The sequence below is a fragment of the Tursiops truncatus genome, chromosome 1 (genome assembly GCF_011762595.2).
Source record: "Tursiops truncatus isolate mTurTru1 chromosome 1, mTurTru1.mat.Y, whole genome shotgun sequence".
NCBI classification, from domain to species: domain Eukaryota; kingdom Metazoa; phylum Chordata; class Mammalia; order Artiodactyla; family Delphinidae; genus Tursiops; species Tursiops truncatus.
The window spans coordinates 183,626,694-183,644,677 of record NC_047034.1 but is presented as its reverse complement, the minus strand read 5'-3'; the positions used below and the strand labels follow the sequence as shown (position 1 = coordinate 183,644,677).

Below are 17,984 nucleotides of genomic sequence, written 5' to 3'. Positions count from 1 at the left end.
CCCCAGCGCCTAGTCTGGCAGCCCCCTTGCTCCACTACTGCCCGCACCCTGTCCACCTTCCTGTGTCACCTCCGGCTCCTGTCAGCTCTGGGCGAACCCAGGTGTCCCGTCCCTCCACCTGATACCCTTGCCTTCTGCCTCTGCACCTCCTCCAGGGCTCCCCAGAGGAGGGGCTCCAGGCTCTGCCCTACAGACCCCCAGCCTGCAGGGCCCCTCTGGGTACCTGCTCAGCATCTCGGGCGGGAGCCGAGGAGGCCTTGACCACAGACCCCTGGGGTTCAGGGGTTAGAGAGGCCTCAGAGGCCTCCAGCGGCCCAGCCCACTTATAAACAGGGCAGAGGGTCCCTGGGACGCCAGCCCCCAGCCTCAAGGCCCTCTGCCCAGATCTCCAGCTGGGGCCTCGCTGCTGCTCTGAAGCCCCATCATGCCCCTCCCTCCAACAGGATAACCACATAGGATTAGGACTCCAGTTAACTCTGGCTTCAGATAAACCACAAATAATTCCTTAGTATAAGTAGGTCTCAAACTACTCCAGTTTCGATGGACACCTTGTGTTTTTTGTTGCTAATCTGGCACCTTACTAACGCCCAGCTCCCTGCTTGGCCTACCCTCCCAGCCTTCCAGAATCTCCCCACTCCCAAGTGTGGAACACAGCCTCGGCCTCGGCCACTGGCTGGACCCTCGGGTGGAGTCCAAGAGAGCCAGGACCAAGGACGCAGGCTCCTTCCTAGACGCCGCAGAACGCAAGGGTCAAAGGGCGAGGCCTGAGGGCAGCACCTCATCCTGAGCACCTGTGGACATTTCCTCATCCTGCGTCTTCCTGGGCGGAGCCTGGGTCTTAGGAGCTGGGGCTGCGGCGGCCCCGCCCCACCTGCCAGCGGAAGTACCGGATGGCGGAGATGGTGCCGATGTTGGCCAGCAGAACTGCAAGAGAAGTACAAGACCTCCTGAGTGCCGGCTCCATTCCGGCCCGGTCCCCACCCTCCATCCACACGGCGGGGTTCTCAAAGGATGGGAGGAGGCCAGCGGGGCGAGAGTGGGTCAGCAACGCAGGAGACCCGTCAGGAGAGACACCTGCGCCTCCCCATGTGCCCCTCACCCCTGCTGGCCCAGCAGCTGGGACACTACCACTGCCCCTCCCTTTGGCTTCTAGACACCAGACCCCCGCCCCCCGGGCCCACAAACCTGTTTTCCAGGCATCTGGGGCATGCAGGTCTGATGTTCTCACAGCCCAGGTAGCGAAGGCTACAAACACCAGGCACATGTCATTCTGGCTGAAGGTAAACGAGGTGAGGGGACCCCCGGGTACCCCTAGGAAAGAGAAGCATGTCCTGAGCTCCTGCCGTTGTCCCACTCAGACGCACCTGCCCTGGGACATGTCTCTCCTGGCCATGTCTGTCCTGAGACATGTCTGTCTTGAGTCACATCCTCCCCGTGATACAGGATAGCGTGTGGCATAGTTGAGTCAGGCTGACTTGGGCGAGTACGTCTGGGGCACCGTTTCCTGGTTTGTAAAATACCGTCCAGGGGGAATGCGAGCCTGCTCTGGCAGGCGGCATGGCCTGAGCTGGAGCTGCCCCAACGCCTGCCTGCTACAGGCTGGGGGCAGGCACTGCTGTTACCTGGGCCTGAACACAGGGCGACAGTCAGTGTGGAGCCAAAGCCCTGCTCGACTGGGGCTGCCCCACCTGGACCGGGTCCTGGGGTGGCCAGGAGCTGGTCCTTCCTGCCCAGATCATCCCTGAGGGCCCCCACCAGCTCGCAACCCAGGGTCCTGGCTTGCCCCTCCCCAGTGGCCCTCTTGGCCCAACTCCCTGGACAGTGTGTACCCAGGTCCTGGACAGGCCATGGGGTCCCCGCAACACACACCTGCTTGCCTGATGGCCGGGGCAAGCTGCTTCGCTGAGTCTGGGCTGGGCCCTGGTGGGGTGCCGGTCCCCACGTCCCAGGGGACTGACCTGGGGGGCTCCGTGGCCTGCATCTGGAGAAGCACAGCCGGCCCCAGCATGCCCCCTGACACGTCCTCCCCGAGGAAGTGTTCGTAGGCCTCGGGGATGGAGATGGGTGTGGGATCTCCTGGTGGAGGGGCCGGCAGAGGCTCAGCCTGGAGGGGTGGGGCCTGGGAGTGGCCTTCCTGGTGCCTCGACCTCTGGGTTTGGCCATCTTGGAAGAAGAACTCGCACATGTCCGGCCACTGGACTTCGGCCAGAGCCTGGCTAGCCTCTGCTTCCTCCTCAATGTCTTCATCCTCTTCCTTGATGGTGTCACAAAGGAAGAACTCATAGGCTTCTGGGAGGGTCACCGCAAAGGAGCAGCTGCGCCCAGGCCCCGCTGAGGCAGAGGGGGCAGGGGGAGGCAGGTGCTTCGGGATCCGAGGCTGGGGGGTCCGGGGCCCAACTGCCACAGTGTCCCAGGCTCCAGATGCCCTGCGGCCCCCAGCTGCTGTCCTGGGGGCTGTGGCTGGGAAGGCTGGGCCTGAGGCCTCTCCTGACCCTGGCTCCTCGGGGCTGGGCACAGCCATGGAGAATCGCACTTTCTTCTTCTTGGGGGCTTGGATAGGGCCTAGCGGGGGCTCCCCAGTGCGGTGTCCAGGGGCACCTGCTGAGGGCTCCCCTCTGAGCTTCTGTCGGCCCCCCTCTGGAGACCGAATAGGGCTCAAACCCAGCTTGGCCACTGGGGCAACCTCCAGCTCTGCCACGTCAGGCCCAGCCTCGGGGATGGGAGCAGGTGTAGACACACCCACATCAGACCCAGCCTCAGAAACCAGGTGAGGCAGAGCTGTACGGGGAATAGCCTTCGAGACAGGCGTAGATGAACCCACCTCCAGCTGGACCCCTGGACCTGGCACAAGCAGGTCCACATCCAGTCTAGGCTCGGAGGCAGGTGTAGACAGAGGCTCATCGGGCTGAGGCTCGGAGGTGGGTGTGGACAAAGCCACGTCTGGGTTAGCCATTGTGACACCTGCAGAAGCCTCCAGGTCAAGCGTGGATGTAGTGCGTGGCTCAGTTCTGAGGGTCGTTCCGATTAGGTCTGTACCCTGCTCAGTGGTAGGGACAGATGTAGACAGATCCACACCTGGCCCTCGCCTGGCCACCTGCTCAGGGGCTTCTGGAGACTCTGGCCCCAGCTCGATCTGCCCAGCTCCTGCTGTCTGCCGTGTGGTCCCCACCCGGAGGCCCTTCCCCCTGGACCCAGCCAGGCCAAGGCCGTCCTCGGCCCCGGCCTCAGTGAGCAGTAGGGAGCCCAGCTGGGTGGGAGCAGGGCCTGGGTCACCCAAGCGCCCACCCGCCTTGGTGCCTGCAGCCCGCCTCTTCTTTTGGCTGGGGCTGCGCAGCGGGGCTCCAGGGCTGCCAGGGGGCCTCTGGGGGGCAGCGCTGCAGCCGGTGGAATCGGGGCTCCGAGCGGGCTCACCCGTGAGAGTAGGGGCAAGACCCCGGGGGGCTGCCCCCTGCAGAAGCCTCTCCCTCTCGCCTCTGGAAGACACTGGCCCCGGGAGGGATGAGCCCTGGACCAGAGGGGCAGCACCAGGGCTGAGGGACGGCTGAACTTCTGGCCGCACGGACACGCTGGGCGTCTGCTGACCGGCCTCCGGGGCCAGCACGGGCTCACACCAAGACCTGCTGACCAGCTGCCGGGCGGGTACCTTCTCCCCCTCAGAGCCAGGCCGGTCACTCCCCCTGGGAGCCAGCTGCCCCTCAGGAAGGGGCAGGGGCCCTGGGGGGCTGCTGCCACTGCTGTCCCTTTGGTCAGTGTCACTGGACAAGAGCTCATGCCCAGAGGCCAGGCCGGCCCGCGGGAGGCCACACTCTGCGGCAGCGGCTGAAAACTCAACCCGGTCCTGGCCGCTCAGCTGGACGCTGCACTGGAAGCTCTCCATTCTGGGTCAGCAGAGGCACGTGAACCACAGACCAGGCTCTTCATGGGCCCAGGCCCGGGGCCCTGGCCGGCACACACTGCCCACACCCCACCTGCCCCCTGGCTGCTCCCTGCCTCAGGGGCCAGCACTCCATCTCCGTCCTGAAAGAAAGCAGAACAAACAGAATCCAGAGGGAAGCTGTGCTGATCTCAAACCTCATGGCTTCCTGGAGCTAGAACATCCGAAACCCACCTTCCGTGCTCCCAAACTGACTGCAAATGATAACGTTACAGTGACGTATTGCTGCAGTCCTGCATTCAGGTTAGTGAAGTTCACTAAAGAATAGGCTTCCTCATGTTTGAGTTTTCATCCCCAGGAGGAGCTTTCCTCCACAACGTTATGCATTTTCTGTCCAGCTGGGTCAGCCTCCAGCTTTCCTGCAGAGGTGTTGGTACCGAGGCCAACTCTATATACCAAAGCCCATTTCAAGGACCACCCACCAGGGCTCAGTTTACCTGGGCGACAGTCAGCGCCGGACTATCCCAACATGCCTCAGAGGAGCCGCAGTGTCCAGCAGGTGACCAGTCTTTGGTGATGACCTTCCACCGGCCTTGGCTGGGACAGACTGCTGGGCTTCCTCTGAGCTTACCAAGGTCAAGCTAGTGCTGGCCAGAGCCCTCTCAGGGGTCATCAGGGCGAGCCTGGCTCTGCCCCTGCCTGGGCAGGAGGTCCCACAACAGAAATGAGCCTCCTGATTCCCACCAGCCCCCCCGGGGCCATCCTCAGTGTCTGTGCCCCTGACCAGATCTGCCCAGCCGGCAGAGGTCCCCTCCCCGCGTCTCAGTGAACTAAGGCAACCCTACCTGGCTGACACCCCCTAACCTCTCAGCCCCCTGCAGGGGGCTGCCCTTTGGGCCTTGGTCAGCTGCCACTGGACCCAGGGCGGTGGGAGGTCACTCTGGCCAGGCAAGTCCTGAGATGGAGGTGCCTTGAGACCAGGGCACTGCGGCTTCCTGACCCCGCTGCACCTCGTCCTCCCCTCTGGTCCTAGGGGAGGTCCCAGTGGGGGCTGTCTGCCTTGGGACCCCTTAGGGTGGGAATGAGGGGCTGACAGTACTGTACCTGGGACCCCACAGCCAGCCGGGGCAGCGGAGCTGGGCATCCAAGCTGCCTGTCCCAGAGCAGCATGGTGCAGGGCTCGCCACGCAGGCCCCACCCCCATTGCCCAAAATACCACAGCTCCGCAGTCACATGTCTCCTGCCAGGCGGCAGGGTACAGGCCACAAATAGATGGCATTTGAGGGGCTGCCAGCTACGTGAGGGACGCCTTCCTGGTCAGGGCAGATGCCAGTTAGAGAACGCTGACCAGCAGTCAGGCCCACAGGCCCTCCCTTTCCTAAGCTGAAGGCTACCCTGCTGCCCGTCCTGGCCGAAGGCTGCCCTTTCCTCTTCAAGGGGCCCCGCCCACTGTGAAAACTCAGCCCTCCCCACTCCTCCTGTCACCTCACCTGCCGGCAGCCCCCCAAGACCAGCACCTCTCCCGACCTAGGCTCCTGCAAGCGGGGCCCAAGGCGGGGGTGGCAGTGCAGTCTCTCTCTCCAGGAACAGGGGTCTGGCGCTGCCACCTGCAGGTCACCAGGAGGAGCCGGGCAGGAGGCATGGCCTCTGAGAACAGCCCCTTACAGGCATCACCCTGCCCAGTGCCCTGAGCACTTTTCCAAAATGTGTCCATCCTGAGAGGGATGCCAGGAGGATCCTCCTTCACAGTTGAGCTTGGTAAGGCACAGAGAGGGTGAGTGAGTTGTCCATAGCCACACAGCTAGTAAGTGGCAGAGTTGGGCCCCAAAGGCCCTGCTCAGAGCCATCCTGCCCTCGAGGCTGGTGTTGCCGATCCCCAGCCTGGTCATTGTGACACACACCCCTCCCGCTGGGGACAGAGGAGGGAGTAGGGGGGTTGGACAGCAAACATTGAAACTAACAGGTAAATAGGATCATTTCTGACAGCAACACATCTTAAGAAGGACCTAGAGTGGAGAGGAGGGTGGCCTCTGAGGAGGGTCCAGGGGATTGAGACTGGGCAGGTGGGGACCACGACAGCCGAGGCTTCGAGTGGAGGAGGCCGAGTCACCCCGGAAGAGCGAGGTCGGGTGATGTTCTCGGCCACCCTGGGTGGGCAAGCCTGGTCTGGGGTCTCTCCTCGCTGCCTCTGTGTGTTGGGAAAACCCAGGTTTCCCTCCTATGTCTCTCCTGTGAGTCTCCTTTACTGGTCGCCAAAAGTGTGTGGGGGGGGGGGGGTGTCCCACGCCAGGCAATTCGGTGACACTAGCGGCGTGTCTGACAGGTTAACTCAATTCTGATAATATCTGGAGATGCTTAGGGGCTCAGTCCCACAGACTGCCCCCAACTTCAGACGCCAATGGCAAGGAGCAGGTCCCCAGGTCACCCACCACTTCTGTCCGACTTGGCTACAGATGTGAGCTTCCCACGACCCATTGCCCCTTGGATTAAATTAATTTGCCAGAGAACTCAGGGAGACATTCACTAACGCTCACCAGTTCATTATAAAAGGGTAGGATGAAGGATGCAGATGAGGGTCCAGGTTGGGAGATGGGCAGGGCTTCGTGGGAAGGAGCGTGGACGCAGCTCCACCCACCTCCAGCGCTCGGGATTTTGTGGAGGCTTCTTCACACAGCCATGATCGATTTAACCCCATTTTCAGCCCCTCTCCTTTCTCAAGAGGATGGGGGCGGGGCTGAAAGTTCCACGCTTCTCATCAGGCTTGGTCTTTCCGGTGAGCAGCCCCCACAGGAGCCTCATTAGAACAAAAGATGCTCCTGTGCTCTCAGCAGGAAATTTCCAGGTTCAGGCACTCTGTGCTGGAATGGGGCAGAGACCAGTACCCATGCTCTCTGCCTTCTAATCCCACAGTCCTCTTCCCCGGTCCTCCTCAGGCTCTGGACTCGGTGGCTAAGGCTGTGTTGGTCAACTTCGCCGCTGAGGGTGGTCCACGTGTGATCCGTGCATCGCTTTCCTGTGGATGGAGATTTGGGTCATTTCCAGTTTGCAGCTATTCCCAGTGATGCTATGAACATTCTGGAACATTTCTTTTGGCGGTCTTGGAGAGTTGTGGGGTCAGAGGTGTTTGTCCAGCTCTAGAGGACACTGCCCAACAGTTTTCCGGGATGGCTGTGCCCTTGCTCCAGTGTGTCTGCGCCCACACTGCCTACGGCCTGTCACCGCCTGGCGCAGCACTTTCCTTAAGAATGAAGTTACTGGCCATTGTCATCTTCTTTTTAAATATTTATTTGGCTGCACCAGGTCTTTAGTTGTGGCAGTCAGGATCTTCGTTGCAGCGTGTGGGATCTAGTTCCCTGACCAGGGATCGAACCCCTGGACCCCTGCATTGGGAGCGCAGAGTCTTAACCGCTGGACCACCAAGGAAGTCCCCACTGGCATCTTCCTTTGTGAAGATGTGTGTCTCTTCAGTGCTTCTGCCTCTTTTCTATGCCTTTTTCTTATTGATCTGTAGGAGTTTGTTACCCATTCTGGGTAAAGATTCTGTTTTGAATATTTGTACTATGAATATCTCCCCCCCATCTCAACTTTTCAATCTCTTAACAGTGCCTTTTGATGAACAGAAGTTTTAAATTTTAACATAGTCCAAATTATCAACAATTTTCTTTATGCTTATCACTGTTTCTGTCTTTTTTTATTAATTAATTAATTATTCTTGGCCGCGTTGGGTCTTTGTTGCTGCGCGCGGGCTTTTCTCTAGTTGTGGCGAGCGGGGGCTACTCTTCGTTGCGGTGCGCGGGCTTCTCATTGCGGTGGCTTCTCTTGTTGCGGAGCACGGGCTCTAGAGCGCAGGCTCAGTAGTTGTGGCTCGTGGTCCCAGTTGCTCCACGGCATGTGGGATCTTCCGGGACCAGGGCTCGAACCCGTGTGCTCTGCACTGGCAGGTGGATTCTTAACCACTGAGCCACCAGGGAAGCCCTGCTTCTGTCTTTTTACAGAACTCTTTGCCTGCCCCAAAAAGTCATGAAGATTTCACCATGTCCTTCCACGTTTTTAGAACTTCATCGTTTTACCTTTCTCACTGGGACTACAACCCACATGGTACTGATTTTCGTGGATGGTGGGTGATGGGGGTCCTGTCACACCTTTTTGTTTCTGTGTGGACACCAGTTGGCCCAGCGTCACATCACGACTCCGTGGCGCACACGTGTGTGTCTGTCTGTCTACAGAGCCACAGCAGCAGAGCCCCCCCATGGACTTCCCAGACAGAGGAAGCTTGGAGGGTTTGGGGCAGGGGCTTTTCTACAGTTGCCATGGCTGCCCTGGAAGAAGGCAGTACAGGACCCGAGGGGAGGCTGTGGGGAGGGCGCGGTGTACCTGGTTCCTTCTGAAGAGCAGCTGTGGCTGGAGTTACCCGAGGCGTCCCCTCTCTCTCCTCGCCCCCCAATCATGGGCCTCCTCGTGGGAAGGGCTCTGGAGCACACGGGCATCTGCGCGCTTCTGACCCAGCTCCGCGCTGGGGGCCTTAAGTCTCTGTGGAGGCTCGTGAGCGGGTGCAGACGGACGGGCTGGAGGAGCCGCCGGGGAGTGGCGTTGCCGGGCACGCGGCCTGCGGTACCGCCGGAAGCCACCAGCGGGCGAGCAGGCTCCACCGGAAGTTGGCAGAGCAGAGCCGTCGGCGCCTGGCTCTGCGAGGGCGGTGTGTTTGGGGGCGCCAGGGCCCCTTCCCGAAGCCACTTAGCCCGCTTTGAGCCCTTGACCCTGAGACATAAGCCCTCAAAAATAAGAGCCGACTTTCAACGAGCAGCTATTACACGCCCGGCAGTCTTAAATGCTTTACATAGATTACAGGCTTTTTACTTTTCATTTTTTAATAGTTTACTGATGTATAATTTAATATGATAAACTCCACATATTTAAAGTGTAAAGTTAGCTAAGTTTTGACATGTGTAGTCACCCGGGAAGCCATCACCACACTCCCATCATCCCAAGGGTTCCTGTGCCCTTTCTGACGCCGCCTTCTGCCCAGGCAGCCACGTGGGCCTTCCTTCCCTTCTGTCACTGCAGTTGGGTGGCACCGTCCAGAACTTCATGTAGATGGGATCATACAGTAGGCACTCGTTGGTATAGTACAAAAGAGTGCAGTATGACTGTCTTCTGTCACTGAGCATAATTATTTTGAGATTCGTCTATGCCACTGTGTATGCCAATAGTTATTTTTATAATTAATAAGTAGTGTCCCATTGTTGGACATGCCAAGATTTGTTTATCCATTCACCTGTTGATGGACATTTGGGGCTATGTTATAAACATTTGTGTTTAAGTCTTTGTGTGAACACGTGCTTGCATTTCTCTTGGGTAAACTGTTTTCCGGCGTGGTTACCATTTTTTCATCCCCACCAGGAGTTCCTGAGAGTTCCAGTTGCTCCGTGTCCACACCAGCACTAGGTCTGGTCAGACCTTTTTTTTTTTTTTTTTAAGCAGAGGTCTTCTTAGAAGCCCATATGATTTAAATTTATTTATTTATTTATGGCTGTGTTGGGTCTTAATGTCTGTGCGAGGACTTTCTCTAGTTGTGGCAAGCGGGGGCCACTCTTCATCGCAGTGTGCGGGCCTCTCACTATTGCGGCCTCTCTTGTTGCGGAGCACAGGCTCCAGACGCGCAGGCTCAGTAGTTGTGCCTCACGGGCCCAATTGCTCCGCGGCATACGGGATCTTCCCAGACCAGGGCTCGAACCCGTGTCCCCTGCATTGGCAGGCAGATCCTCAATCACTGCGCCACCAGCAAAGCCCTGGTCAGACTTTTTAACTTTACCATTCTAGTAAATGGTTAGTACTGTCTCATTGTGGAGTTTTCTTGTTTTTTGTTTTTTTGCTTGCTTTTTTTTTAAACGATTATTAAAGAGGGTATTTTATTTTATTTTATTTATTTATTTTTTTGCGGTACGCGGGCCTCTCACTGCTGTGGCCTCTCCCGTTGCGGAGCACAGGCTCCGGACGCACAGGCCCAGCGGCCATGGCTCACGGGCCCAGCCGCTCCACGGCACGCGGGATCTTCCCGGACCAGGGCATGAACCCGCGTCCCCTGCATCGGCAGGCGGACTCTCAACCACTGCACCACCAGGGAAGCCCCTTTATTTTATTTTTTAATTTTATTTATTTTTTTGGTTGTGCCAGGTCTTAGTTGTGGTAGGTGGGCTCCTTAGTTGCGGCTCACCAGCTCCCTAGTTGTGGCATGTGAACTCTTAGTTGCAGCATGCATATGGGATCTAGTTCCCTGACCAGAGATTGAACCCGGGCCCCCTGCATTGGGAGTGTGGAGTCTTCACCGCTGTGCCACCAGGGAAGTCCCTCATTGTGGTTTTAATTTGCATTTCCTTAATGACTAAAGTTGAGCATCTTTTCGTGTGTTTAAATGCATCCAGGAAATTCCCTGGTGGTCTAGTGGTTAGGACTTGGCGCCTTCACTGCCGAGGGCCTGGGTTTGATCCCTGGTCGGGGAACTGAGATCCCACAAGCCGCGTGGCAAAAAATTTTTTAATAAATATTTAAATTTAAATAAAAATTTAAATTTTTTTAAATTTAAATTTAAAAATTTAAATAAAAATTTAAATTTTAAATAAAAAAATTTTAAATAAATAAATGCATCCATATATCTTCTTCCATGAAATAACTGATCAAATCTGCCCATTTTCGTCATTGGGTTACTTGTTTTCTTATTGTTGAGTCTTAAGAGTTCTTTATATATTCTTTACATAAGTTCTTCATCAGTTACGTGATATGAAATTATTTCCTTCTAGTCTGTGGCTCATCTTTCATTTTCTGAACAATGTCTTTTGAAGGGCAGAAGTTCTTAATTTTGATGAATTCCAATTTATCCATTTTTTATCCATTTTTCTCTCATGGATTGTTCTTTTGGTTGTATGTAAGAAATCTTCGCCTAACCAAAGATCCCAAAGATTTTCTAAATTTTCTCCAAGAAGTTTTTTTTAGTTTTAGGTTTTGCATTTAGGTCTATGATCCATTTTGAGTTAATTTGTGTATATGGTGTAAAGACATGGTTCCAGATTATTTTATTTTTGTATGGATATCCAATAGTACCTATACCATTTGTTGAAAAGACTCTTCTTTCTCCACTGAATTGTCTTAGCACCTTTGTTGAAAGTCAGCTGACCATATAGGTATGGGTGGTTCTGTTTCTAGAATTCTAGGTTGATAGTTTCTACTTTCAGTAAAGACGTAGTTCCACTGTCTCCTCACACGCATTGTTTCTAACAAGAAACCAGCCATTGTTTGTCCTTGTTCCTCTGTATATATCATGTCTTTTTTTCCAGAGGCTCTTAAAACCTTCTCTTTACTGCTGTTTTTATAGAGAAGGGGTTAACAGTTTTATTGATATATAATTTACACCCCATACAATTCACCCATTTAAATTAAATAGTTTTTAGTATAGTCAGCGTTGTGCAACCATCAATATAAACAAATTTAGAACATTTTCATCACCCCACAAGGATACCCCGTACCCCCATATGTAGTCATTCCCCATTCCCCTGGACCTCCACCCCAGCCATGGGCAACCACTAATCTACTTTGTACCAATTTGCCTGTTGTGGACATTTCATGTAAATGGACTCACACGATATGTGGCCTTTTGGGTCTGGCTTCTTTCACCTGGCATAATCTTTTCAAGGTCCATCCATGTCATAGCATGTGTCAGTACTTCATTCCTTTTTGTTGCCAAAGAATATTCCATTGTATGGGTATAGCACATTTTATGTGTGTGTGTGTATGTAAGATATGCAAATAATAAGCTATGTAAATAAATCGTATGTATGTATTACTTATTTATCTTTTCGGCCATGCCGAGCAGCATGTGGGATTTTAGTTCTCCAACCAGGGTTTGAACCCACATCCCCCGCAGTGAAAGCAGGGTGTCTTAACCACTTGACTGCCACAGAAGTTCCCTAGCCCATTTTTAAATTTATCCATTCATCAGTTGATGGAATTTGGGTTATTTCCACTTCTTGGCTATTATGAATAATGCTGCTGTGAACATTTATGCACACATTTTTGTGTAGACATGTTTTCATTTCTCTTGAGTATGTACCTAGGAGTGGAATTGCTGGGTCACATGGTAATTCTACATTTAACCTTTTGAGGAACTTCCAAACAGTTTTCTAAAGTGGCTGCACCATTTTGCATTCCTATGAACAATGTATAAGTGCTCCAATTTCTCCACAAGCTCACCAATACTTTTTACCATCTGTCTTTTTAATTATAGCTACCCTAGGGGGTATGAAGTGGTATCTCATTGTGGTTTGATTTAAATTTCCCTGATGGTTGATGATGTCAGGCATCTTTTCGTGTGTTTATTGGCCATTTATATATCTTTGGAGAAATGTCTATTAAGATTTTTCTCCAATTTTTTAGTTGGGTTGTCTTATTATTGAGTTGAGAGAGTTATTTATACATTTTAAATACAAACCTCTTGTCAATATGTTTTGCAAATATTTTCTCCCATTCTATGTGTCTTTCACTTTTTCGATAATCTCCTTTGAAGCCAAAAGTTTTAATTTTTATGAAGTCCAATTTATCTTTTTTTTTTTTTAACCTTTTGTCACTTTTGCTTTTGGAAACATATCCAAGAAGGCTTTGTCTTCTGGACCTGACTTCAGGTCCTTCCTGACCCAAGGTCCTGAAGAACTACTCCTAGATTTTCTTCTAAGTGTTTTATAGTTTTAGCTCTTACACTTATGTGTATCATCCATTTTTAGTTAATTTTTCTGTATGGTGTGAGGAAGGGGTTCAACTTCATTCTTTTGCATATGGATATTCAGATGTCCCAGCACAATTTGTTGAAGAGACTGTTCTTTCTTCTACTGGATTGTCTTGGCATCCTGGTTGAAAACCAAGTGACTAAAAGTGAAGGCTTCTTTCTGAACTCTGAATTCTATTCCATCAATCAATATGTTCAACCTCATGCTGGTACCACACTGTCTTGATTATTGTAGCTTTGTAGTAACTTTTGGAATCAGGAAGTTTGAGTCCTCCAACTTTGTTCTTTTTCAAGATTGTTTTGGATATTCTGGGTCCCTTGGATTTCCATATGAATTTTGGGAGCAGCTTGTCAATTTCTGCAAACATGTTAACTGGAACTTTGAAGAGATTGTGTTGAATCTATAGATCAATTTGGGAAGTACTGTCACCTTAACAATGTTAAATCTTCCAATCCACGAATGTGGAATATCTTTCCATTTATTTAGGTCTTCTTCAATTTCTTTCAACAATATTGTATAGTTTTCAAAGTATAAGTTTTGTACTTCCTTTATTAAATTTATTCATAAATGTTTTAGTCTTTTTGATGTTATTATAAATTGAATAGATTTCTTATTTCATTTTCAGATTGTTTGTTGAAAACGTATAGAAATATAACTGATTTTAAAATATTGATCTTGTACCCTGCAACCTTGCTTAACTCATTCATTAGTTCTAACAGTTTTTCTTAGTGCATTCCATGGAATTCTCTCTATATAAGATCATGTCATTTGAACATAGATAGTTTTACCTCTTTTTTCCAATATGGATGCATTTTATTTCATTTTCTTGCCTAGTTGGCCTGGCTAGAACTTCCCACACCTTTTGCTTTTTGTTTGTTGGCTTTGGTTTTGTTTTTGTTTTGGCAGTTCTATAATTTTACTGGACAATCAGCAGATAGTTCTCATCCACATTAACTGTCTGTAGATTTTTGAAAGTGGTGACAGGTACACAGGTAACCAACGTATAGAGCTTGTTTGGTGAATCTTCATCTTCATTGTGCCCACACCTCTGACTAGAAGTTGTGAGAGCAGAAATCATTTTTTTATTGCTGTGTTTTAGCAATTTGATTATGATGTTCCTTGATGCAATTTTCTTCAAACTTCTCGTGCTTGGGACTTCCCTGGTGGCGCAGTGGTTAAGACTCTGTGCTCCCAATGCAGGGTGCCTGGGTTCAATCCCTGGGAACTAGATCCCACATGCATGCCGCAACTAAGAGTTCACATGCCACAACTAAGGAGCCAGCGAGATGCAACTAAGGAGCTCACAAGCTGCAACTAAGGGGCCCACCTGCTGCAACTAAGACCCGGGGCAACCAAGTAAATAAATAAAAATAAATAAATAAATAAGCAAACTTCTTGCGCTTGAGTTTCCTTGAGCTTCTTGGATCTGTGGGTTTATCATTTATGTCAAGATTGTAGGGCTTCCCTGGTGGCACAGTGGTTAAAAGTCTGCCTGCTGATGCGGGGGACACGGGTTCGTGCCCTGGTCCTGGAAGATCCCACATGCCGCGGAGCGGCTGGGCCCGTGAGCCATGGCCACTGAGCCTGTGCATCTGGAGCCTGTGCTCCGCAACCGGAGAGGCCACAGCAGTGAGAGGCCCGCGTACCGCAAAAAAAAAAAAAAAAAAAAGATTGTAAAACTTCCAGTCATTATTTCTGCAAATGTTTCTCACCTTCCCCCCTCCTCTGAGACACCAATTACATGTATGTCAGGCCCTTGACGTTGACCACAGTTCACTAATGCTCTTTTTTCCCCCAGTCCCCACTTTCTAAATCTCTGTTTTATTTTCAATAGTTTTTATTTTTATGTTTGCAGTTTACTAATAGTTTTCTCTTCAATGTCTAATCTCTAGTCTGCATTACTCCCACCCAATGTATTTCTTACATCAGACATCATAATTTTGCAAAAGTTCAATTGGGGTTTTTGTACCTTCAATGTCTCCAAGACATTCAGTCTTTCTTCTAGCTTCTCAGTCATGTGAAGAGCAGCTATAACAACTGTTTTAATGTCCTTGTCTATCACCTGTGACATTTCTAGTGTGCTTTCAATTGATCGAACGTTCTCATTATGGGTCAGATCTTCCTGCTTCTCTGCATGCCTGGTAAACTTTTACTGGATGCCAGACATTGTGAATTTTAACCTGTTGGGTGCTGGGTATATTTATGCTACTACAAACATTCCTGAGCTCTGTTCTGGGCGTGGCTGTTACTTGGAAGCAGTTTGACCCCTTCGGGTCTTGTTTGTAAACTTTGTTGGGCAGGCCTAGAGCAGTGCCTAACCTATGCTGATCATTCCTCACTGTTGGACAAGACCCTGCTGGGCACTCTGCCACCCGCCCTGTAGTTATGACGTTTCCATTCTGGCTAGTGGAGACTGGAACTGTGTCTGGCCCTGTGTGAACTCAGGGGTTGCCACCTAATTCTTTGGGTGGTCCTTTCCCTGGCCTGGAGGAGTTTCCGCACAAGGATGTTCTAATCAGGTCTGAGAGGGAACCCCTGCAGCTCTCTGGAGTTCTGTCTCTGGCACCACCTCTCTTCCTTCTGACACCCTGTCCTGTGAACTCCAGCTGCATTGGCGCCCCGGACTGTCAGCTCCACCTCCCTAGCTCAGGGAGTCTCCCTGGCTTCCTGCCCTGCACCGTGGCCTGGAAACCGTCTGCAAGCAGTCAGCTGGGGCAGTGTAGGGCTCACTTCATTTCTTTTCCACTTCTCAGGGACCATTTTTTCCTTTTTGTTAAAGAGCTGGGCTTTTTTTTTTTTTTTTAACATGTATTTTTGGCTGTGTTTGGTCTTTGTTTCTGCGCGTGGGCTTTCTCCAGTTACGGCGAGCGGGGGCTACTCTTCGTTGAGGTGTGCAGGCGGTGCACACCTTCTCATTGCGGTGGCTTCTCTTGTTGCGGAGCACGGGCTCTAGGCACGTGGGCTTCAGTAGTTGTGGCTCGCGGGCTTCAGTAGTTGTGGCTCGCGGGCTTCAGTAGTTGTGGCTCACGGGCTTTAGAGCGCAGACTCAGTAGTTGTGGAGCACGGGTTTAGTTGCTCCGTGGCATGTGGGATCTTCCCGGACCAGGGCTCAAACCCGTGTCCCCTGCATTGGCAGGTGGATTCTTTTTTTCTTTCTTTGTTTGTTTTTTTTAAAATTTATTTTGGCTGTGTTGGGTCTTCGTTTCTGTGCGAGGGCTTTCTCCAATTGCGGCAAGAGGGGGCCACTCTTCATCGCGGTGCATGGGCCTCTCACTGTCACGGCCTCTCCCGTTGCGGAGCACAGGCTCCAGACGCGCAGACTCAGTAGTTGTGGCTCACGGGCTCAGCTGCTCCGCGGCATGTGGGATCTTCCCGGACCAGGGCTCGAACCCGTGTCCCCTGCATTGGCAGGCAGATTCCCAACCACTGCACCACCAGGGAAGCCCCGGCAGGTGGATTCTTAACCACTGTGCCACCAGGGAAGCCCAGGGACCACTCTTTTTCATGCTGCAGTTTCATATATTTTAACCAGTTTTTTAATTGTTTTAGACAGAAGGGTAAATCTGGTCCCTGCTACTCAGTCTTGGCTGGAAGCTGTCATAATGCAGATTATTTATTTTATTTAATCCTCTCAATCACCCAGCTCCACAGGCAGGTACTATTACTAATCCCGTTTTACACTTGAGATTTTGTGACACACAGTGACAACATGCAAGGTCACAGTGACAGCAGAGGTAGGGTTCAGTCCTGGACTGTGTCAGGCGCATCCCTGAACCACTGGTGGGGAGGTCGAGGCTGTCCTGCACAGGCACCCCGCGTGGAATGTGGGGGCAGGGTGTGGACCTGCAGGTACTCCAAACACAGAGCAGACTGAAGAGGCCTGAGTCTCTGTGGGGAGGGCCCTGGCCGGCTCTGAGAGGCCTCTGTGTCCGACTCGATTTATTGACTGTGTCCTGACCATGAGATGGTGGGTCTCTGGCTCTGTGCGTTTGTTCTCCTCAGTTACCTGCCCAGGTGGAGACTAGTTCTGGTGGGCTGGTTACTGAGAGCCCAGAGGCAGGTGTGCTCCAGGAACAAGTGGTAACTGTCTCCCTTTCCCCTTCCCTCCTCCCGACTTCCCTCAAGGCCACATCACTGTTCCACGCCATGGCAGTGAAAGCTCGGAATCCTAACCACTAGGTCACCAAGTTTCTCAGCTACGTCTGAGAAACCTGCAGCAGCATCACAGCTGCACCGGTCACAGCTGCGGGCCCTGTCAGCACAGCCACCGAGCTCTAGGCACCCTTTGGGACTGGGACACTTGATGAAATAAAATTTATATTTTGGGAATTCCCTGGCGGTCCAGTGGTTAGACTCGGCACTCTCACTGCTGGGGCCCGGGTTCGATCCCTGGTCGGGGAACTAAGATCCTGCAAGCCTTGCAGCACGGGCCAAAAAAACCCCATATTTTACGGCAGGACAAGAGAAAATTAAACATAAGATTCTCTCCGTGTGTTTGTTTGCGCCTCCTCCTTCCCTGACCCGCCATGTGCATCTGCATCACACGCGAACCGGAGCTCCTCCAAGGGGGGGCGCCTGTTCCATCGGAAAGATCAAGTTTTTTCTTCTGATGCCAGCAATGTAACTTCTTAAAGAATAGAGTCCCTGGGCTTCCCTGGTGGCTCAGTGGTTAAGAATCCACCTGCCAATGCAGGGGACACGGGTTCGAGCCCTGGTCCAGGAAGCACCCACATGCCGCGGAGCAACTAAGCACGTGCGCCCCAACTACTGAGCCTGCGCTCTAGAGCCCACGAGCCACAACTACTGAAGCCCGTGAGCCACAACTACTGAGCCTGCGCTCTAGAGCCCGCGAGCCACAACTACTGAAGCCCACGTGCCTAGAGACTGTGCTCTGCAACGAGAGAAGACACGACAATGAGAAGCCTGTGCACCGCAATGAAGAGTAGCCCCCGCTCGCGGCAACTAGAGAAAGCCCACACACGCAGCAACGAAGACCTGATGCAGCCCCAAATAAAAACAAATAAATTTATTAAAAAAAAAGAAAAGAAAGAAATGTATTCATCATGGACCCAGAGGCTGGTAGCAGCACAGGCAGGTTCCCGTGAGGACCTCTTCCAGGCGCGAAGCCTGCCTTCCGGCTGTGTCCTCACATGGCCGACAGAGTGGGCGAAAGCTCTCCCGTCTCGTCCCTCTGTAAGGGCACTAATCTCATTCCATGACCCCATCCCCTCCCAGAGGCCCCTCTTAAGGCCACCACCTTGGGGGGCAGGTTTCAACATATGAATTAGCAGGGAAGGGGGGTAGGAAGTAAGGGTTGTGGACACAAACATTTAGTC

The 17,984-nt window shown here is 52.3% G+C and overlaps 1 protein-coding gene across 3 annotated transcripts; it reads right to left on the bottom strand.

Moving 5' to 3' along the window:
- Window positions 1-57: 57 nt before the first annotated feature.
- On the bottom strand, window positions 58-17,316 carry PERM1 (PPARGC1 and ESRR induced regulator, muscle 1). Of its 3 annotated transcripts, none has more exons than XM_073798107.1 (3): window positions 4,979-17,316; window positions 1,870-4,017; window positions 58-1,311 (listed from the first exon to the last, which is right to left on the bottom strand). In XM_073798107.1, the coding sequence occupies exons 2-3, from the start codon at window positions 3,875-3,877 to the stop codon at window positions 839-841; spliced, it is 2,481 nt and encodes an 826-aa protein (XP_073654208.1). In that variant the 5' UTR covers window positions 3,878-4,017; window positions 4,979-17,316; the 3' UTR covers window positions 58-838. The 3 variants fall into 3 exon arrangements, with proteins under 3 accessions (XP_073654208.1, XP_033702263.1, XP_033702254.1); XM_033846372.2 differs by having other exon boundaries at window positions 58-924; window positions 1,186-1,311; window positions 1,870-17,309; XM_033846363.2 differs by having other exon boundaries at window positions 1,870-17,316.
- Between the last annotated feature and the right edge of the window lie 668 nt (window positions 17,317-17,984).